At 42.7% G+C, this 21,516-nt stretch overlaps 1 protein-coding gene across 1 annotated transcript in view; it reads right to left on the bottom strand.

Annotated features, from left to right (window-relative positions):
• Nucleotides 1–3,024: 3,024 nt before the first annotated feature.
• The window catches only part of LOC126263373 (uncharacterized transmembrane protein DDB_G0289901-like), a 175,313-nt gene continuing 156,821 nt past the window's right edge, over nt 3,025–21,516 (bottom strand). The window contains exon 4 of the mRNA XM_049960464.1: nt 3,025–3,077. Coding sequence (XP_049816421.1) covers nt 3,025–3,077 — 53 coding nt within the window. The remainder of the gene's footprint in view (nt 3,078–21,516) is intronic.

A 21,516-nucleotide genomic window follows, 5' to 3' on the forward strand; every position in this document is an offset into this window, starting at 1 on the left:
TGCTACTAACAGCCTCGGATGCCGTATTCAGTTACTCGAGATGCGCATAACCATGAAATCATTTCAAGTGATTTTCATTATCTAGCTTCAGTGTGCGTATTGTCGTATTTTCACGTGCCGTCGCGGGACAGACATTCTACCAATAATTTAGCGTGGCGTTTGATGAATTACTCTCATCAAATTATGGCGAGCATTCATTTCAACATTTAATTCGGACATTTATAGTTGCATCAGCGCATTAGACTCTGAACTGCTCTGTTAGTTAGATTGTAGGGATACTTGTGTGTTTTTATTTGTGACTTTGAGAATATACTCAACTATTTTGGAAAATCGTTTTTGATTAGAAATCCCGGACAATCTCCTAATTCCTCAGAGTTATAAGCTGCAGCTATAATATCATTCTCAGATGAAGTGGGCACTAGGAACTCTAATTACAGGCTTTACGTTTTGTTAAATCGCTTTCTGGGGGGTAAAAAGGAATTAGAGAGCCAGTGTTGAGAACGGCGAAAGACAGCATTAACAACATTCTAAAAGCTAGAAACAAAACGCACTGGCGTCAGTCGTCTGGTGCCATAGGCCACTAACGCCAAATTCCGACATGCAGTCCCAAGGGATACGTCCGTTGTACGTCCCATATGGATTTCTGTGCTTATTTCAGACAGTGTGGCTCGTCTATTGGCGCTGACAACTCTAGGCAAACGGCGCTGCTTTCGGTCGTTAAGTGGAAGTCGTCGGCCACTGCGTTGCCGTTGTTAGTGGTAATGCCTGGAATTTGGTATTCTCGGCACGTTCTCGACACTGTGGATCTCGGATTCTTAAGTTCCCTAACAATTTCCGAAACGGAGTGCCCCATGGGTCTAGTCCCAACCACCATTCCCCGTTCAAAGTCTTTTAATTCCCCTCATGCGCCCATAACTACGTCGGAAACCTTTTCACGCGAATTATACGAGTGAAACTGACAGCGGTACCAATGAATTTCCCTTATATACCTTGCATAGCCGGCCGCGGTGGTCTCGCGGTTCTAGGCGCGCAGTCCGGAACCGTGCGACTGCTACGGGCGCAGGTTCGAATCCGGCCTCGGGCATGGATGTGTGTGATGTCCTTAGGTTAGTTAGGTTTAAGTAGTTCTAAGTTCTAGGGGACTTATGACCACAGCAGTTGAGTCCCATAGTGCTCAGAGCCATTTGAACCATTTGAACCTTGCATAAGATATACTACCGTTATCTATATACACTCCTGGAAATTGAAATAAGAACACCGTGAATTCATTGTCCCAGGAAGGGGAAACTTTATTGACACATTCCTGGGGTCAGACACATCACATGATCACACTGACAGAACCACAGGCACATAGACACAGGCAACAGAGCATGCACAATGTCGGCACTAGTACAGTGTATATCCACTTTTCGCAGCAATGCAGGCTGCTATTCTCCCATGGAGACGATCGTAGAGATGCTGGATGTAGTCCTGTGGAACGGCTTGCCATGCCATTTCCACCTGGCGCCTCAGTTGGACCAGCGTTCGTGCTGGACGTGCAGACCGCGTGAGACGACGCTTCATCCAGTCCCAAACATGCTCAATGGGGGACAGATCCGGAGATCTTGCTGGCAAGGGTAGTTGACTTACACCTTCTAGAGCACGTTGGGTGGCACGGGATACATGCGGACGTGCATTGTCCTGTTGGAACAGCAAGTTCCCTTGCCGGTCTAGGAATGGTAGAACGATGGGTTCGATGACGGTTTGGAGGTACCGTGCACTATTCAGTGTCCCCTCGACGATCACCAGTGGTGTACGGCCAGTGTAGGAGATCGCTCCCCACACCATGATGCCGGGTGTTGGCCCTGTGTGCCTCGGTCGTATGCAGTCCTGATTGTGGCGCTCACCTGCACGGCGCCAAACACGCATACGACCATCATTGGCACCAAGGCAGAAGCGACTCTCATCGCTGAAGACGACACGTCTCCATTCGTCCCTCCATTCACGCCTGTCGCGACACCACTGGAGGCGGGCTGCACGATGTTGGGGCGTGAGCGGAAGACAGGCTAACGGTGTGCGGGACCGTAGCCCAGCTTCATGGAGACGGTTGCGAATGGTCCTCGCCGATACCCCAGGAGCAACAGTGTCCCTAATTTGCTGGGAAGTGGCGGTGCGGTCCCCTACGGCCCTTGCGTACGATCCTACGGTCTTGGCGTGCATCCGTGCGTCGCTGCGGTCCGGTCCCAGGTCGACGGGCACGTGCACCTTCCGCCGACCACTGGCGACAACATCGATGTACTGTGGAGACCTCACGCCCCACGTGTTGAGCAATTCGGCGGTACGTCCACCCGGCCTCCCGCATGCCCACTATACGCCATCGCTCAAAGTCCGTCAACTGCACATACGGTTCACGTCCATGCTGTCGCGGCATGCTGCCAGTGTTAAAGACTGCGATGGAGCTCCGTATGCCACGGCAAACTGGCTGACACTGACGGCGGCGGTGCACAAATGCTGCGCAGCTAGCGCCATTCGACGGCCAACACCGCGGTTCCTGGTGTGTCCGCTGTGCCGTGCGTGTGATCATTGCTTGTACAGCCCTCTCGCAGTGTCCGGAGCAAGTATGGTGGGTCTGACACACCGGTGTCAATGTGTTCTTTTTTCCATTTCCAGGAGTGTATGTGCATATTGCTATCCTATGACTTTTGTCAGCAGAGTGTATATGACTCCAGTCGGATTCAGACGGCTTCTCCACCACGAGGCCGCAAGCCAGCCACGGTGGTGGCAAGAAAGCGAGGCAGTGGCTTGCTGGGAGAGCAAGCTGATGAACCGGGCGATAGCCGGCAGACCAGTGGAGTGCAGCGGCAGTGGCGTCTGATGTCGAGAGCCAGCAGGCCAGCTTGCCAGGGTGGCGAAGGCGGGGCGTCGTCTTAGCCACAGAGGGCGGCCGCCGCCGTGTGGCGATGAGGTCGTGTTCCGCCGCCTTTGAGCCGAACCGAATTGGGTGTCGGACCGGGCTGCACAAAGGAGCGGCCGGTGCCGCCTTCATTACGGCGTGTACGCACCTGCAGGCGGGGCCTGCCAAGGAGGTGGAGCCAAGTCTGCCAAGAACAACTCAACCCTACCGCAGCTGCATGAGTAGCAGGGGTCCAACAAACACTGAGAATTCATTAAAGGAAATACATTTCCTGTAGGAGTCCGTGATCGTTGTATGTACTTTAGGAATAAAAATCGTCTACATCTTTTAATAAGTTTCTCCAGTTGTCAGGCCGTTTATGCTACTGTCTTCATCAGATACAAAAAATTTAGAACTTGCAAAACAAGGTTCCGAGTCAGAATTAAAATAAGAAGCATAGATTTTTAATACCAGCATAGAACGTTGATTTGTTTTGAGAAGCAGTGATGGCAGTAGCCGTAATGGTGCAATAAATAAACAAAATGTGTTAAACGAGCTAGACGGCTTTATTCGTAAATGATCGTGAATTTCGGTATATATTTCACTGTGTAAGCAGTGCGAAGTAAACAGCTTAATGGTGCTGGAGTAGGTCAAATGTCATAGACGGTGCAATTTACTCTTCTGTTTCGATTCCCCAGCCGGCATTCAGACCATTTGACTAATTTACCTACCAGACAAAATGGTGCAGAACACTGTAGCACTCCCACAGAAATTCCAATTCGTTAGTCTCGGCGGACTACGAGTAAAGGAAACGTTTCGTTAGTCTTCTTCCCTGCACAGTTCGTGCCGCCTCGAGAGATTCACAGTCGTCCAATTTGTTATTCTCAGCGGAGCAAGTCGTTAGTTATCCAGAGTATCGAATACATTTTGTCAGTCGCTGTGCTCTCTTTGTCACGTGCGATTTGTATCTTACCTGGGCAGAGTTGGCAGCGTTCGTGATCATTCCTTACTCATAGATAGAATTTACATGGGCATAAGGTGGCGTTAATGACTTTGTGGGAACCGTAATTCTTCAAAGCAAGTTCACTTCGAACCGCCTATGGTTTCTTTTTTTAGATAGAGTTCAGTTAGTTTACAAAATTAAACTCTGATCTGTGGTGAATGGGGAGATTCGCAATTTTTTACAACGACTCGTTATATTGTTTCTATGAATTCACATTAACAGTAATTTAGTACATTTTCTCGTTGTGGAGCGCAATGATCAGGAAGCTTTCTCAGAGAAGGCCGAGGAATTAAAGCAGAGTATTACTTATGTAAACAGTCATATTCCTTCAGAGCACCGTCAAGAACAAATTTAAGGAAAAAAGTGCTAACGAGACATCGATCTTTTTACGGCAAAGGTGCAACATCAACCACGTGTATAGGAGAGTGGTACCAGTTCGCGTTTCGTGCAGTCTGAAAATCCTACCATGAAAGAGTGAAATAGACAAACTTCTCACATGGTATAAAAGCACCTATGTATATGGTTCTAAAACTGCTTGTCGAAAACTTCCAGCCTTTTTCTGAAGCAGAACACTAGGGTTTTACTGAACTATTGCGTTTCCTATGACCCAAATACACAATTTCATCGCGATATTTGTTGAGTAGTGGTTCACGTTGTGGTCAGTTTATAGTGAAATGCAATTTTCCGCTGTTTTATTTTTACTAACTGTACAAAACGAAACCTATTTTGTGCTCTTCAGTGCACCAGCGACCAGAAACAGTATATATTTTCGCTGCAGCTAAGTCATGATTAAAAAAAAATCCCATGCGGCACTTAAGCTACAGAATAAGGAAAGCAAATGTGAAATTGAAAAATAACCTTAACTGTGAAATCTGATATCACGAAATCGTTAGGACCATATCTTCATTTGTCAACAAACAGCACTGCGCTCATTCCTCATTAGTAGCTAAATGTTTTAGGCGTTTTATACGTAATGAGATCCAGTCACAAAAGTACTTGCTAACCAGTACGTGTCGACAGCGGTCTCAGTCTGGCAAATAGGAACCGACCGACAGCCTTGTCATCCTCATCAAATACCGTCATTCATATGTGGTATGGAGGCCGTGGAATCAACACACCGCTCTCCCGGCCGTTGTCGACTTACCGTATACGTACGACACTAAATTTAGTCATTCCTCTCACTCCGTTGCTTCTCCTAGTACACTGTATCTGGTCATTTCTCAAAATGTCATTCAAAATTTGTATTTTCCTTTAATATTATCATGAAATGATTATAATTGGAACTGGACGTCGATAGAAACAATGAAACCTGTCATTTACAGTTAACATATTTCGCGTTTGTTTTTTCTTGTTTTCTACGCGAACAGACAATGAAATTATATTATTAGTGCATTTCGTCACAACTCCCAATAAAACTTCGACTCAGCACAATTTTCTGATGCTATAAATTAATGTCATATTGATCATCCAATACAAAGCAACACTTACCGATAGAAGGTGCCAAGACACACATCTCAACGACTGCAAACTCTACGTGTGACTGCAACTGCAAACTGTCGAGACGCTGCTGCTACTACTGACTAAAAAGCAGTGCACAAACAACGAGGAAACTCCGTTTAAGGAAAAAATAACTTCCGAACATTGGGCACAGCTGAGCCAGATGGAGTGTGAAACTATATGTAAGATACATGCATCCAGAAGAAAGGATTAAATCAACAGAACTGCCCAAAAATGTGGAATATACGTATATTACGTTTAGAGTATTGCATGCGTGCCGAATTTATTGACTTAGTAAACACACCCGACACAGTACAGCTTGTTTAAAACACGCCCGCCTGATTTCACAAGTCTTCATTCTCCTCATAAATTGAAATAGTACGTCGAGGTGAACTTTAACTGGCGCAGAGCACTAAAATATTTTAATTTCAAAAGAACTGTCAAAAGATAAAAAGAAAAACTTACATACCGTCAGATCAAGGAACATAGTAGGCCAGTGTTGCAATCTGAAACCCGTACCCCTCTAGCGGCTGATCAATCATTTAGGCAATTCATCGTTAAGAATTGCTCATACATGCTGGTGGCAGTGAGTTGCTACTCCGTCCCGCTGAAAAATCGAATGTTTGACATTTTCTCGCAGTTAACGGTAATAGCTAGGTCCCAATATATTCAGGTACGTGGTTCCTGTATTAGCGTTAACCGCTAAAAGGTAGGTAAAGGAGTCGATTTATCATTTGTATGTCCTAGGTGTTAGTAAGTTTCATCACTTTCCGTCAGTTAAAATGAGATTTGAGTTAGTAATTTTGAAGTAAAACTGATATCAATAATGCTTGGTGTTTGCGATACGGTGAAAAAGAAGGTGTAATTTTATTAAAAGAGTTTAAGTGTTAGAGCTGCAGTTCTCAGAAGATTAAATAACTTCTAATTTCATTTTATTTTAATTCGTAATCATCCTCTCCCTATTCTTAAACGAAACATATTTTGAATACATTCTGAATTCAGAGAGTACGAAGAGTATTGCCAGTAAATGAAAGGAACGAGTGGATGGGGTGTTGTCTTTCTTGACAAACAGTAAATTACAGCACGCAGCGCAGCGGTTTACTCTTTTGAGCTTCGTACGTTGCAGCAGCATTTGCGCTGGTACCTATGCCGAAACAGAACAGAATCGAGCGTCCGTTACAGGTAAGACACCATCAGGGCCTAAATACAGAACTCTTTTGGAGGAATGTTGCCCACGTGCGTGCAGCGAAATAAATTAGACGGGTATACGCACTCCAATGTAAGTGAACATTTCCGCGGCAAGGTTAGTTTACAGGTTATTTCAAAGCTCCTTTCATTAGAAATTTCCAGATCAAATGATTTACATTTTATTAGACACTTTACGCTATTTCCTATAATTAAATATTTTTTCATTAGATAGTTTCAACTTGTGTTGTTTTATGGACTGTATATCGCACTTCAGTTCAGCAGTTTATTGGTTACTCTTTGTAACTTGAAGTGACTATGTGTTGTGTCGGAACTCTGACTTTAATTTATTGGTTAATATTCTTTAAAACAGTTGATTTTACTTGAAAATCATTGTCAACAGTGGAAAACTGTTTCACTTTGGAACCCATAATTAATCTGAGAGAATTAAAAATTTTACTTTTCATACTTATGTACGGTCTTTAATTCCATGCAGTCACATGAAGAATACGTTAGCCAGTGCCATCATTGTAATTAACCATTGAGTATTAACTTGAGGTTTATTTTAGACTCCTAGTGGGGGCGAATTCAGTTAATTCGTGTGGATCAGACCTCAGAATCTTTGTGCGTTCAGGCTCGAGAGTGCCTGTACATAAATAATATAAGAACATTCGATATTTACCTCCCGAAAGGGAGACTGCCATAGGGTGCTCAGGATCCACTCAGATCGATACAGCGCAGACAGTAATCTCTATAGTGGAGCTGGCGCACCGTCGCAGAAAAGCATTTTCGTCTTGAGCTCGTGATGATTCCTTCCCGTTGTTCCGAATGTGTGGTCGCTTCAGTTACCAGTCGACTGCCGCCATCGAGCATTCTCGTTCTTATCTCTTGACCACGTAGCATGGCACTGCAGTCTTCGCGCAGCACCAGGAACAGGGTGAGTTCTTCCTAAAGAGGCACATATGATTACATGCAATGCGATTAAATTTTTCTCAGAAGAGCAAACATGGAAGTAAACAGATCGTTAAAAACTGTGTTTGAGTGGTTACAGGAACCGCCAGCAATTCTAATTCCTCAAAGCGGAATAAGAAGAAGGGGAAAAAACTTTGCTTCGAGTACTTCCAAGAATTTGCTGCTTCAGAAAGATGTGAGAGAATGAGAAGCTAATTTTATTTTTGGTGATATTGCCAAACAGGTGATCAGGGGAAAGACAAATAACTTTCGTGTAACATGTTCGCTTTACGTAGCGTTGTCAGCATCGCAGCAAGCGACGTCGGAAGCAACACTACATTTTTTATTCCTTATATGATGAGTTTTACTTCTGGCAGCATATGGACCCTTTTTTGATTTTGTTGGTCCTTTGGTTATGCGAAAATTTCTTTTCTACTTTTTCCAGTAAGAAACTATTAACTTTGAGGATCCACTGCTTGAACTGTCATAACCAGTTCATACAATTATTTGACGACTCCCTATCAGTAGCTATGATGTACGTTTGTGTGTAGGCTTCGAACATAGTTGCCGCTTCTAAAATTGTGCCCTCTCTGACCACAACGTATGCGTAGGCATAGGCCAAGTCATTTTGTACGTACCCTATCTGGATGTAGGACTCTGGTCTATGAGCGCAGAACTGCAGCGTGCCTGCAGATTCTTTTGCAAAAATCCTCCTCTTCCAACTTAATTGGGTCATGAGGCGCAAAACCAAGAAGTGCGAGGGTCATTTCAAAAACTCCCTGCACACTGAACGTGCGCGATCATACAGTGGTGTGAGCAAGTTGAAATTAATCTCAGCTGTGAGCGAGACCTTAGCAGCGAGGGCCGTATGCCTTTATGTGTTGCTGGTTCGCATGGCTGTGCCGTGACTAACTGAACTTTGGAATGGAAGCTGAAACCGAGTGATGTCGGATTACACGTAGTTACCAGCTTCCCTACATCAAAGTGAAATCCGTACGTGGAAAGAATCCAAATGGAATTTACAACACTTTGAGTGAGATGTTGGCAATAGTGTAGTGGATCGTAGCACAGTATCACGGTGGTCTGCTTGTTTCGTGAAGGTCAGGTAAGCCCTGAGGACAAACCAAGAAGTGGAAGGCCATCAACTACAACAGACAGCAGCTCTCAAACTATTGTTGATGACATTTTGAGAGAAGATTGACGTAAAACTTGTGAAAAATTGAATATGAAGACAGAATGTCATTTCAGCTTGCAGAATCAACTGAAAAGTTAAAGATGAGAAAAAGTTGGCTGCCAGGTGGGTTCCTCATCATATGAGTGAAAAGCAGAAAGCAGGTCACAAAAGAATTGCAGAATAATTGCTTTAGCACTATCGAACAGAAGGAAAACTGTCTCTGAAAAGAATTGTTGCATTGGATTTTGAGCCAGAACTGAAGTCTCACTCGTCACAATGGAAAAATTCCGACTCTCCACTCCGGAAAAAAGTTCTGCCGCCGGCAGTTGAAGATAAAACTGATGATCTTTGCGTATAACATGAATGGAGTCATAGCTACAGATATAGTGCCCCAGGGGACGTATATAAGAGGCGCGCACTACAAGCTGTTCCTGCAAAATGTTTTGCGCCCGATAATTCGTCAAAGAAGGCATAATTGCAGATGGTGTTCTCATTTTGCAAGACAGTGCAAGACCGCATATTGCCCTACTAGTGAGAGAAACGTTCTACAAATGTGGATAGGAAATACTTCTCCACTCACCATACAGACCTGGTATGAGCCAATCAGTTCATTTGTTTCCCCAATTCAAGGACAGCTCTGCGGAAAACGTTTTGATACAACTATTGAAATTTCCAGTGAAGTGACTCGAGAAATCAGACTGCTCAACAACGAAGGTGCCCTATCCACAGTACGGAAGTTAGCAAAACTTTTGGAGGCGGTATAAGCAGGAATCGAGATTATATTGATGACCTGTAAAGGTATTTTGTAAGATAAATTGTTTTCTTCAGTCTTATCTTACAATGTGCAGTACTCTTGAAATGACCCGCGTATTTCATTTCACGTTGTAGTGACACTTTGTGGCCACCATGTGGTAGTTTTCAAGCTGCAAAGTATGAGAATCTTTTCCCGGCACGCTCAAACAGCCGCACTTGACATCCGATGTAAGCAGAGATCGCCGAGCAGAAATCTCTCAAAGCATACCACAAAGACAACACAAAAAAATTTAATTTTACTTGGTGCATGACCAGCTTGCTACTAAATTAATGTATCACCATGTGCTATTCCAATATGAGTTACTATTTTTCTGTTGAGTAGGGCGATGACTTGTTGAAAGTATAAATGAATGACCTATACCACATTAACCCAGTAGTTCTGTCGTAATAGACGTAGTCGGCGTCAGATCGGTGGAAGGAAATTGTTTTGTTACGGTTAAGAATCTGACGGTGCCCTTTGGAACACTCAGACCGCATTTGTCAGGAAAGCACAGCAACGAATGGCACTTGTTCTCTTCTGTTGTCGGCGCACAAAACTTTTTATAGCTTTCTCTATTAGAAAAGCAAGACAACAGTTTGCGTAGGTAATGAAGGACATTTTCATTTAGGTAGGAGCGCCAGGTGGGTAAAAGTTTTTATAGCTCATTACGCAGGGAGTCTTCCCGAACAAACTATTGCGAAGAATACCACACAGCTAAAGTGTTCATTTTCTTGGTTCACAGGTGCTAACTGTTTTGCAAAATCTGACTTTGTCTAAGAATGGACAGGATCATTTATTGCAGTAGAATATTTATTAACGGTCTTCAACGTAAGCTCTCTGTTGACAATCGATTTCGGTTAGTATAAGCATCTTCACGCACGTAATGTATCAGGGTTTTAACAACACCAGCGCTATGGTGGAATGAATTATTAATTTTGAAATAAAATTTTTGTAATGAAAACTTCGATTTATTATGTATGCAGTTAGCGCTCTTAGATCATAAGTTGATACCGAGCGAAATCAGCCATTAACTATTTGTTATATAGAATGTTAATAAACGTTGTACAGTTGATAATATTTTTAATTTTTCTTTTCCATTTTGTTTTCAGTTGGTTAGTCGTTGAACAGCTACGTCTTTCCAAGTAATTGCTTTAAGTTTCTTACTTTATTCGTTTTCCATTTTATGTGATTTGTTGATAACGTAACTTCTTTGGTGAGCAGCACATTGGCATCCGACATTTTTAACAGTGGGGCACTAAGGACATCAATTACTCAATTTGTGACGTACCCACTTTTAATTACGACCGTTCAACAAGTAAAGCGTGTAACTGTGCGCCTGAATTAGTTGGAAACAAGACACTGGTTCAGAAACAAGCTAAATTTAAGTCGGGAACGTGCACAAGTCACTGTCATAAATGACTGTTACCCTTTCTGTCAACTTTCTAAAGGAAAAATTGTAATTAACTAATAATTGATATTGGTCTGCAGTTTTCTTGCCTGAGTGCGATACGGAAGATTTTGGTCCGATTAAACGTAATGGCAAGCACATTTCATTGGTAGCAAAAGTGGAATTGATGTACTGAGTCGCGTAGACCAGCTGAGATCTGCTCGAAGTGGAAGATTAATGGTCGCAAAATTGTCACCTGGAAGGCCTGTTCGCAGATCATATGCCCCTTGCTGCTGGCAGCAGACGAGACGGCGGTCGGTCTGCAGCCCAGCTGGCGACATCAGTGTCGTCGGTGCCGACCTGTACGCATCCCGAGTGCTTTGTGGATGTCGTGTCACATGCACTTTCAATCGTAGAGGGGTAATGCGGAAACAGATCTTATTAAACTCAGCTCGCTCTGTTCGTCCATGAGATCCAGAACGCAGTAGTCAAAGGCGACCATGTTGATACCTGAACCGTAATGCTAGAAGACCTGCAGAGGATCGGCAACTGGTCCAGAGACTGCCGGTTGACTCTGAACAAAAATAACCATAACTACAGTTGCAACCTGCCGAAGCTACGGTTCGGTAGTCTTGGGAGAGTACATATAGGACGCAGTAAATGACACGATTACCGATAATACTATTAGAGTTGGTAGCGAACGAAACAAACGAAGGTGTGATAGAGAAACTGGGTGCCGACAACATCTCTTTGTTCGTTTCCTTTTCAAAGAATTAGAACCGCACGTCGCTGAGTGTAACTCCTTTGTATATTTTATGTCGCTTAAAAATACAAATTCCATTATATAAGTAATGAAAACTAGCTGATCGCTTAAATTTTGCACTTTCGTCTAGTCAAAGAAATAACTTTTCATGCAAGTACAGTTTACTTTCACAAACATAAAAAATGCACGAAATTATTGTTGTTATTTGTACTGAACGAAACGTTCTTTATCACTATCAGAGGCAGTAGCTTTCATTTGTTATTGATAAGTGGGAAAGTTGTTAAACGTTTTATATAAGACAGAATAAGTATTAAAGCAATGTCTGATAGGTTTTTATGAGGAAATTGGGTTTTTAGCGATAGTGAAAACCTGCCCTTTTTTTTCTGCAGTACACCTCTACTTAACGTTACAAATCAAAAGTTTGCTGTGATAAAACCAGAAGTAAATATTAACAGTTTCAATTTTGTTATAAATGCTGCTTATTTTTAATTAACAGACAGGAGTATAACTATGTAGAACAAAAATAGTTGTTGGTTACGCAGCCCTTTATATATCTTCACTCAGTTTCTAAACAGTTCACCACTCCAGGTTTCTAGGGGAATCTAGGAAGGCACTCATCACAGACATGTAAACAAATCTTCGAAGTCAGGTAATACCCAATAGATATGCAGAACACCTAACATACTGGTAACTCGGTTACGATGTTAACAGACCAAGGCTAGTAGAAAAATGACCATTGTCTACACTTACGTATTATAGTCTACGGTAGCCTACAGCAGTTTTATAACTCTAACTGTAACATATAGCGCTCAAATACGTGAAGAGACCCAGTACAGCTGGGTCACAAAATCGGTGAAAGTTCCTGAAAACAATAACTACTTTAACATACTCGGTAGTAACTATCCGGGTCGACCTAAAGTGGAAGGAACACATAAAAGAAACTGTAGGAGCAGCAGCTGCAAAGCTGAGACTCGTTAATTCATCCATGATAGATGCAGATTACAAAACGCTTACTTCACTGATTCTTGAGTATTGTTCATAAGTCTGGTAAGAAACAGAGACAATCCTATGGTGAGCAGCGCGTTTCGTCACGGGGTGATTCTGAGAGCGTCAGGGAGATGCTCAAGAAGCTCCATTGCAGTCACTACAGGAAGCGCGTGACGGAGAGGCTTGCTGTTGAAATTTCTAGATCATACGTTCTTCTTGGAAGAGTCAAGCGACACATTACTTTCTCCCCTCTTACGAAATGACGGCGAAAAAGTCTAGATCCCATACGAAGTTCCATCAACAGTGATTCTTCCCATGCGCCAGCCGTGAATGCAACAGGGAAATGGAAAATGATAATGCTACCAGAAGTAGTCTGCACCTCTTCCCATAAGATAGCTTACAGTGCATAGATGTAGATGATGTGCAGTCACACACAGGAAAGAGGGTCTGTGCAATACTGCTGTTTGTGTGGATCCTGACTTCCAAATGCCTCCAGCTGTCGTCCAGTAACCACATTATCGGATTATTCAAAATGTGTATATTTTCAAGGATGTGGTGATTCACTACTCTACAACACACATTCCAAACATTTCCGAGATTATTACCCCCGAACGAGATCGCATAGAAATCAATAACCCAACAAGTTTTGTATCTAACTGAAGTAGTGGAAAAACCGTTTGAACAGTCTTATACTTAAAATTACTAGCAAATACTTAATATTATTATTTCATTAACATTCAACAAATAAGACTCACATGTTTTTGTAGTCGTTGTTTTAACCCACGTAATAATGAAAGTCAATGAGGTGATTGGTCTTACTTATTTCTTATGAACTAATTTTTTTTATCGATTTGATCTCGACCAATGCATATTGTAAAAAATATTCCACGTTCAATCAGCCACCATAGTCACAAATCCACCTTTACGCCTAGAACTCTCGGCTCCTTGAGTCAGTTTTGTTGACGCATTTTTTGATAATATTGGATAGTAGTCACAAGTCTTTCTCCAAAATGTTGCCAGTTCTTATTCAGAGAAATTTGTTTTCAATGTGTTGCGTTCACGTAATCCAAAATTTTTTACTTATCCTTGAACCTCACTATCTGAAAACATCTCTTCATTCACTGGAAACTGTCGTACATGTTAGGCATTAACTTGTCGATTCTCCAGTTCAAGAAGATAGTTACTGACATAATTTTTCTGATGATAAATGCTGCCTTATTTCATGAAAAAATTAAAGATATTACATTACATGTTCGAGCACCAGTAACAGTACTTGGAATATCGAAACGTCGCACTCAAACGCCTCGTTAATATAGCTCCAATCTGGGAAGAAAACTAGTAAGTTTATCTCGCGCTGTCAAAATATGCACCATATTTCCTTATACACTGAGGTGAAAAAAGTCATGAGGTAGCGATATGCACATATGAAGGTGCGATAATATTGCGTACTTAAGGTATAAAAGCACAGTGTATTGACAGAGCTTTCATTTGTACTAAGGTATTTCGTGTGTAAAAAAAGTATCGATATCGATTGGTTCCTAGGCGGCTGAAAACCCGTTGCCTGATCAGATGACTCCCGATTTCAGTTCGTAAGAGATAATGGTAGGGATCGAGTGTGGTGCAGACCCCCGCAAAGCTGTGGACCCATGTTGTCAAAAAGACACTGTGCAGACTGGTGGTGGATATATAATGGTGTGAGCTGTGTTTACATGGTATGGGCTGGATCCTCTGATCATACTGAAACGATAAGGACTGAAAATGTCATGTTCGGCTACATGGAGACCGTTTGCAGCCATTCATGGACTTCTAATTTTAAAAACAACGATGGAATATTTATGGATCGCAGTGCGCCATTTCACCGGGCCACAGGTCTTCGCGTTTCGTTTGAAGAACGTTCTAGACAATCAGAGTGAATGATTCGACCATCCTGATCGCCCGACATGTATCCAATCGATCATTTATGGGACATAAATCGAGAGGTGAGTTCGTACACTACATTCTGTAGCAGCAGCACTTTGAAATAGAAAACCGAGTGAACAGATTAACGCAGAACCTGAACGGGTGTCATGGGACGTTCACCCTGAACAATACAACGAACAATATAGAAAAAAATGAAATCAGTAAAAAAGGGGGTGGTAGTTATGCTTAATAATCAAAACATCTACGGTCCTGGGTGCGAAACCCATCAGAAATTAAATTTTGATTAATGATCAGCATTACGTGGCCGAAGAATTCTTGCACAAGAAGTCGCCCTCATTCTGCCAACGGCCTTGTCAAATGGGCGGAGGTGTGGACAGGGGCTCAGGGCCCTCTCTGGTCCTTGGAGTTAGATACTGCCCATATAGGAGGAAGCATCAGCAATGATCAACGGCATGAGGATTTAGAAGGTAGTGGAAACCACTTCATTAAAGACACATAACTTGGATCCACAGGACATGTGTCGTATAATTGAAAAGTGTCATGATGATCTCTCCACTGGCAAAAGATTCCAGAATAGTCAGCCATTCGGATCTCCGGGAGCGGAATGCCAATGGGGAGGTGATCATGAGAAAAAGACTGAATATTCAAATCAGCAGCATGAACGTGGCCGGGAAGCTAGAAAAAGGGAAATGCAATGGTTCAGTTTAGATATACTAGGGGTGATTGAAGTGAAATGGAAAACAGACAGAGTTTTCTGTTCAGATGAGTATAAGGTAATATCAACAGCAGCAGAAAATGGTATAACAGGAGTATAATTCGTTATGAATAGAAAGGTAATGCAGAGTATGTCACTGCGAACAGTTCAGTGATAGGGTTTTCCTTATCATATTCGACAGAAACCATCACCGACAACTATGGTTCAGGCATACATGCCGACGTTGGAATCTGAAGATTAAGAGATAGAGAAAGTATATGAGGATATTGAAATGTTAATACAGCACATAAAAGGAGATGAGAATCTAATAGTCGTGGACGACTAGAATGCAGTTGTAGAGGAAGGAGTAGAAGAAAATGTTACAGGAGAATATGGGCTTGGAACAAGGAATGCAAGCCGGCCGCGGTGGTCTAGCGGTTCTAGGCGCTCAGTCCGGAACCGCGCGACTGCTACGGTCGCGGGTTCGAATCCTGCCTCGGGCATGGATGTGTGTGATGTCCTTAGGTTAGTTAGGTTTAGGTGGTTCTAAGTTCTAGGGGACTGACGACCACAGATGTTAAGTCCCATAGTGCTCAGAGCCATTTTAACCATTTTTTTAACAAGGAATGAAAGAGGAAAAATACTGTAATAAATATCAGCTAGTAATAGCGAATATTCTGTTGAAGAATCACTGGAGGAATAGGTATACTTGGAAAAGACCGTGTGATACGGTAACATTTCAGTTAGATCACGTCATTGTCAGACAAAGATTCCGAAATCAGATATTTGATTGTAAGGCGTACCCAGGAGCAGACGTAAACTCAGATCACAGTGTAGTAGTGATGAAAAAAGGGCTGAAGTTTAAGATATTTGTCAGGAAGAATTAATACGCGAAGAAGTGGGATACGGAATTACTAAGAATTGATGAGATACGCTTGAAGTTCAGCAAGGCTGTAGATACAGCAATAAGGAAAAGCTAAGTAGGTAGTGCAGTTGAAGAGCAACGGGCATCCCTAAATAGACTCATCAAAGTTGGAAAGAAAAACATAGGTACAAAGAAGGTAACGGCGAAGAAATCATAGGTAGCAGAGGAAATACTTCAGTCGATCGATGAAACAAGGAAGTATAAAAATGTTCAGGGAAAATCAGGAATACAGAACTACAAGTCACTGAGGATTGAATTAAACAGGAAGTGCAGGGAAACAAAGACGAAATGCCTGCACGATAAATATGAAGAAATCGAAATGAAAATGATTGTCCGAAGCACTGATTCAGCATATAGGAAAGTCAAAATAGCTTTCGATGAGATTAAAAGCAAGGTGGTAACATTAGGAGTGGAACGGGAATTTCACTGTTAAATGCAAAGCAGGGAGCGGATAGGTGGAAACGGTACATTGAAGGCCTCTGTGAGGGGAAAGATTTGTCTGATGTGATAAAAGATGAAACATGAGTCTATTTAGAAGAGTTAAGGGATGCAGTATTAGAAGAAGAATTTAAAAGAACATTCGAGACTTAAAATAAAATAAGGCAGAAGGGACACGCAACATTCTATCAGCGTTTCTAAAATCATTGGGGAAGGGCAACAAAACGACTATTCACGTCGGTGTGTAGAATGAACGACTCTGGCGACATACCATCTGACTTTGGAGAAATATAATCTCCATAGTTCCGAAGACTGCTAGAGCTGACAAGTGCGAGAATCATCACACAACCTTCTTAACGGCTCATGCGTCCAAGTTGCTGACAAGAATGGAAAAAAATTAGGATGTGTTAGATGACGAACTTTTCGGCTGTATAAAAGGTAAAGGCACGAGAGAGGCAATTCTGACGTTGCAGTTGATAATGGATGCAAAACTGAAGGATAATCAAGACACGTTTATAGGATGTGTCGACCGCGAAAAAGCTTTCGACAGTGTAAAACGAGGAAAGATGTTGGAAATTCTGAGAAAAATATGGGTAAGCGGTAGGAAGAGACATGTAATACACATTATGTACAAGAGCCAAGAGGGAATAATAAGAACGAATGACCAAGAACGAAGTGATGGGATTCAAAAGGATGTAAGAAAGGCATAAAGTCTTTCACCCCTACTGTTCAATCTGTATATCGAAGGAAGAATGATGAAAATAAAAGAAAGGTTCAGGTGTGGAATTAAAATTCAAGGTGAAACAATATCGGTGATATGATTCGCTGATGACATTGCTACCCTGAGTGAAAGTGAAGAATAATTACAGGATCTGCTGAACGAAATGAACAGTCTAATGAGTACAGAAATGGATTGGGAGTAAACCGAAGAAAGAAAAAAGTAATGAGAAGTAGCAGAAACGAGAACAGCGAGAAACTTAACATCAGGTTTGACGGTCACGAAGTAGATAAAGTTTTGGAATTCTCCAACCTAGACAGCAAAATAACCAATGATGGACGGAGCAGGACATCAAAAACAGACCACCACTGGCAAAAAGGGCGTTCCTTGTCAAGAGAAGTCTACTACTATCAAACAAGGGCCTTAAGTTCAGGAAGAAAGTTCTGTGAGTGGAAGTTTCAAGCACAGCATTGTATGGTTCTGAAACGTGGACTGTGGGAAATTGGAACAGAAGAGAATCGAAGCATTCGTGATGTTGTGCTACAGACGAATGTTGAAAATTAGGTGGATTGATGAGGTAATGAATGAGGACGTTCTGTGGAGAATCGGAGAGGAAAGGAATATGTGTGAAACACTGACAAGGAGAAGGGACAAGATGATAGGACATCTGTTAAGATGTGAGGGGATGACTTCCATCGTACTAGAGGAAGAGCAAATACTGTAGATGAAGACAGAGATTGGAACACATCCAGCAAATAATCGAGGATGTAGGTTGCAAGTGCTACTCTGAGATGAAGAGGTTGGCACTGGAGAGGAATTCGTGGCAGACCGCACCAGACCAGTGAGAAGATTGATGACCCAAAAAAATAAATGCAGTATGACGCAATATGTCTGCAGGGGGCATCCAAAGACTCGTGAACTGCTTGCTACTCGTGCTCTTGCATTACGCCGGGCAAGAGAAGTTTTGACACGATATTAAGAGGAATCCCATGACTTTCGTCACTCCACTGTGAGTCGAGATTAAACGTATTTATATCTACAAAGAAATCGGCCCAAGATATACCACTAATGGAGAAAAAGTCACAACATCCATAAATCAATAATAATGGATGTAGCGCAATGAAATTTCGAGTGTACATCTGTCTGGTAACATATTTAAGTGGTTAATATTGTAAGATCACGGGTTTATGTAAGCGTGAGGTAAGCCATTGCAAATGTTAAACGATGGTACGTTAATAACAAGTGTAATCGCCAGAATATTGAATGGAAGCATGCCGGCGTGAATCGGTTGAGCTGTACAGGGGATGGATGTCAGTTTGTAGGATGGAATTCCGTGTCTGTTGCAGTTGGTCACTTAGCACAGCGATGGTTAATGATGTTTGTAGGTGACGCTGGAGTTGTCATCCCATGATGTCCCATATGTGCAGACAGAGCTGGTGTTCGATCGGGCCAAGCCCACATGTCGACGCTCTGCATACCATACTGAGTTTCAAGAGCGGTATGTGGACAAGCGTTATCCTGTTGGAAGATAACCCATGTAATTATGTTCACGAGTGGCAGAACAACAGGTCAAATCACCAATTTGACGTTCTGATTTGTAGTTATGGTGCGCAGAATAACCAAGAGAATGCTCCTGCTCCCATACGAAAGCGAATCCCATATATAACTTCAGGTGCAGGTCCAGTCTGTCCAACACGCAGACAGGTTGGTATCAGGCCCACAACTAGCCTGCCTCTAAGCAACAAACGCCATCACTGGCATCAAGTAAGAATCAGCTTTCATCAGAAAATACAACAGATCTCCACCCTGCCCTCCATTGAGCTCTCACTTGACACCATTGAAGTCACAAATGGTGGTGGTTTGGGGTCCTTGGAATGCATGCTGCAGGAGGTCTGATTTTGTAAGTGTTCGTTGTATTACTATGGTTCCAACTGCTGCTCAAAGTTATGCGACGGAGCCATATTCCGAACACAATGGTCTTCCCTCTCAGTAGCGCCATGTAGCCGTCCAGTGCCCGTTCCTACTGCCACCGTACATTCTCGTGACCACCGCTGCCTGTAATCATGTAGAAGGCCTACATTCCTGTCAAGTCTTTCTCCAGTATCACAGAAGGAACATGCAGCTCCCCGTAGCCCTATTAAACGTCCTCGTTGAAATTGAATGTCGTGCTGATACTGGCGTTTATGGCGCCCTGAAGGCATTCTTGGTTCAAATGGTTCGAATGGCTCTGAGCACTATGGGACTCAACTGCTGAGGTCATTAGTCCCCTAGAACTTAGAACTAGTTAAACCTAACTAACCTAAGGACATCACAAACATCCATGCCCGAGGCAGGATTCGAACCTGCGACCGTAGCGTTCTTGCGGTTCCAGACTGCAGCGCCTTTAAGCGCACGGCCACTTCGGCCGGCGGAAGGCATTCTTGACTAGCATCAGTTCACCACGTTCATTCTCAAGGTAACTAATGCTCACAACAGTTAAAGCGTGTATTTGAAGCACACCTGATTTGAGACCTCATAGTGGCCCTAACAGCACCACTGTTCAGTGAAAGGGGCCAAATTTGAGCAGACATCATCTTTCAGATGTAGAAACACGTCTATCAACCATCGTTTAAGTCGCCCAACTCCTTCTTGGTGTTGCGATATTCTTTTCGTCAGTGTATGATACCAATTATTTTGGCACGTAAGTCTTTTCATTAGCTTCATTAGTTATCATGGTAAAACTCCGCTGCAGAAAAGCTTCTTTCTATAGTATGTTTCTTTTTAGGTGGCATGATTCCTGAAATAATAAAGAAACAGTCCAAATTACTAGTACTTAAAAGTAAGAAGAAGCACGCCATAACGCACTTTTGAGTGGAAGTGTTGTGGAAATGTAATTTTCTTAGTCAAGACTATAATGCCACTACTCTTGACGTATAAAATTTTGATGACGTTGGAGTTACGTCTGTTGGCATGTCAATTAGTTTAGTTTGTACAGGGTGTTCGGAAATTCCCGATTCAAACTTATGGGAAGTGAATGTTTAATACTTTGGATAGGAACCCATGTCCGGAAACGTACTGTTTCCGTGCTACAGCCATTTGACAATATGGTGGTAACGTGACTATTTTTAGAAGCAATTTATCAGGTGTGACCCAGTAGATCACTTTTTTACTTAGTTTACAATTCCACTCACTAATGATGAAAGAAACAAAAAGGAAATTTAATCAGTTTTCACAAATACATCTCCGATTCGGATGTGCGGCGTCTCCTTGGAGTACCACTGCCACGCCTGCTGACTTGAAGGCATTCATCTCTCAAAGTCGTTGCGTAATTGTGGAGAAGAAGGTAAGCGATGTAGTCGGACGTTATGGATAACGGTCTTGGTAAAGGCGATGAGCAACTCTTCCATTACCGTCAGCATCGCCATTCGCGATACAGGAGGATCATGTCGGTGTATTCCGCAAACGTGTACTCAACCATTTTGCTGTAACATTCACAGACGTGAATGAGGCTCGAACCAGGTTGGAGAGGTAGGACAGACGTCAAATGACATTAGCCGACCTAACGTAAGAAAATATTATGAATTCACTCCTCTCTAAAGGTCCTAGAAGCTTGTAACGGGAATTTCGGAACATACTGTATTTTACCTTGCACTTTTAGCCTCAGTTTCTTATGAAGCATCTTCAGTAGCCTGAAGTCTATATATATTTTTGTGCTGCACATTCCACTTACTTAGTCGCACAGCGAAGTAATCTCAGAATCATTAATATGGTATTGTTACACTTCGTTCATTTTAACATGGTTGTCGACGCTGTCCTATGTATTATCTGAAAAGAGAGAGTAGACCTGGCCAGGGTAGCAGCACCATGTTTACGTCCCATAAATGGCAAAACGGGGACAATAAAATTGTATGCTGCAGCAGCCTTCAGTGTAGTAGCCACTTGGGAACTAAGATGCGACTCATTGTCACAGAGCTGCATCTGGACTGAAACTCTAAGAACCCCATGATACAGTGTCTCTTGTCGGTCGCAGTGCGTCTTGAACCTTCTGCGTGAGGAACACTACATCTGAGGCGTTTTGAATCCTACCCGAAATGGGATTCTCACTTTCAATGTTGCGGAGCACTGCTAGTGCGGAGGTCAGAAAACGACAAGTGACAGGTGAATATCGCACTCGCCGCCATGCAAAATACAGTGTGACCAGACACAACGTCCCGTACATGTCATAACCGA

The sequence above is a fragment of the Schistocerca nitens genome, chromosome 6 (assembly GCF_023898315.1).
Source record: "Schistocerca nitens isolate TAMUIC-IGC-003100 chromosome 6, iqSchNite1.1, whole genome shotgun sequence".
Taxonomy (NCBI): Eukaryota; Metazoa; Arthropoda; class Insecta; order Orthoptera; family Acrididae; genus Schistocerca; species Schistocerca nitens.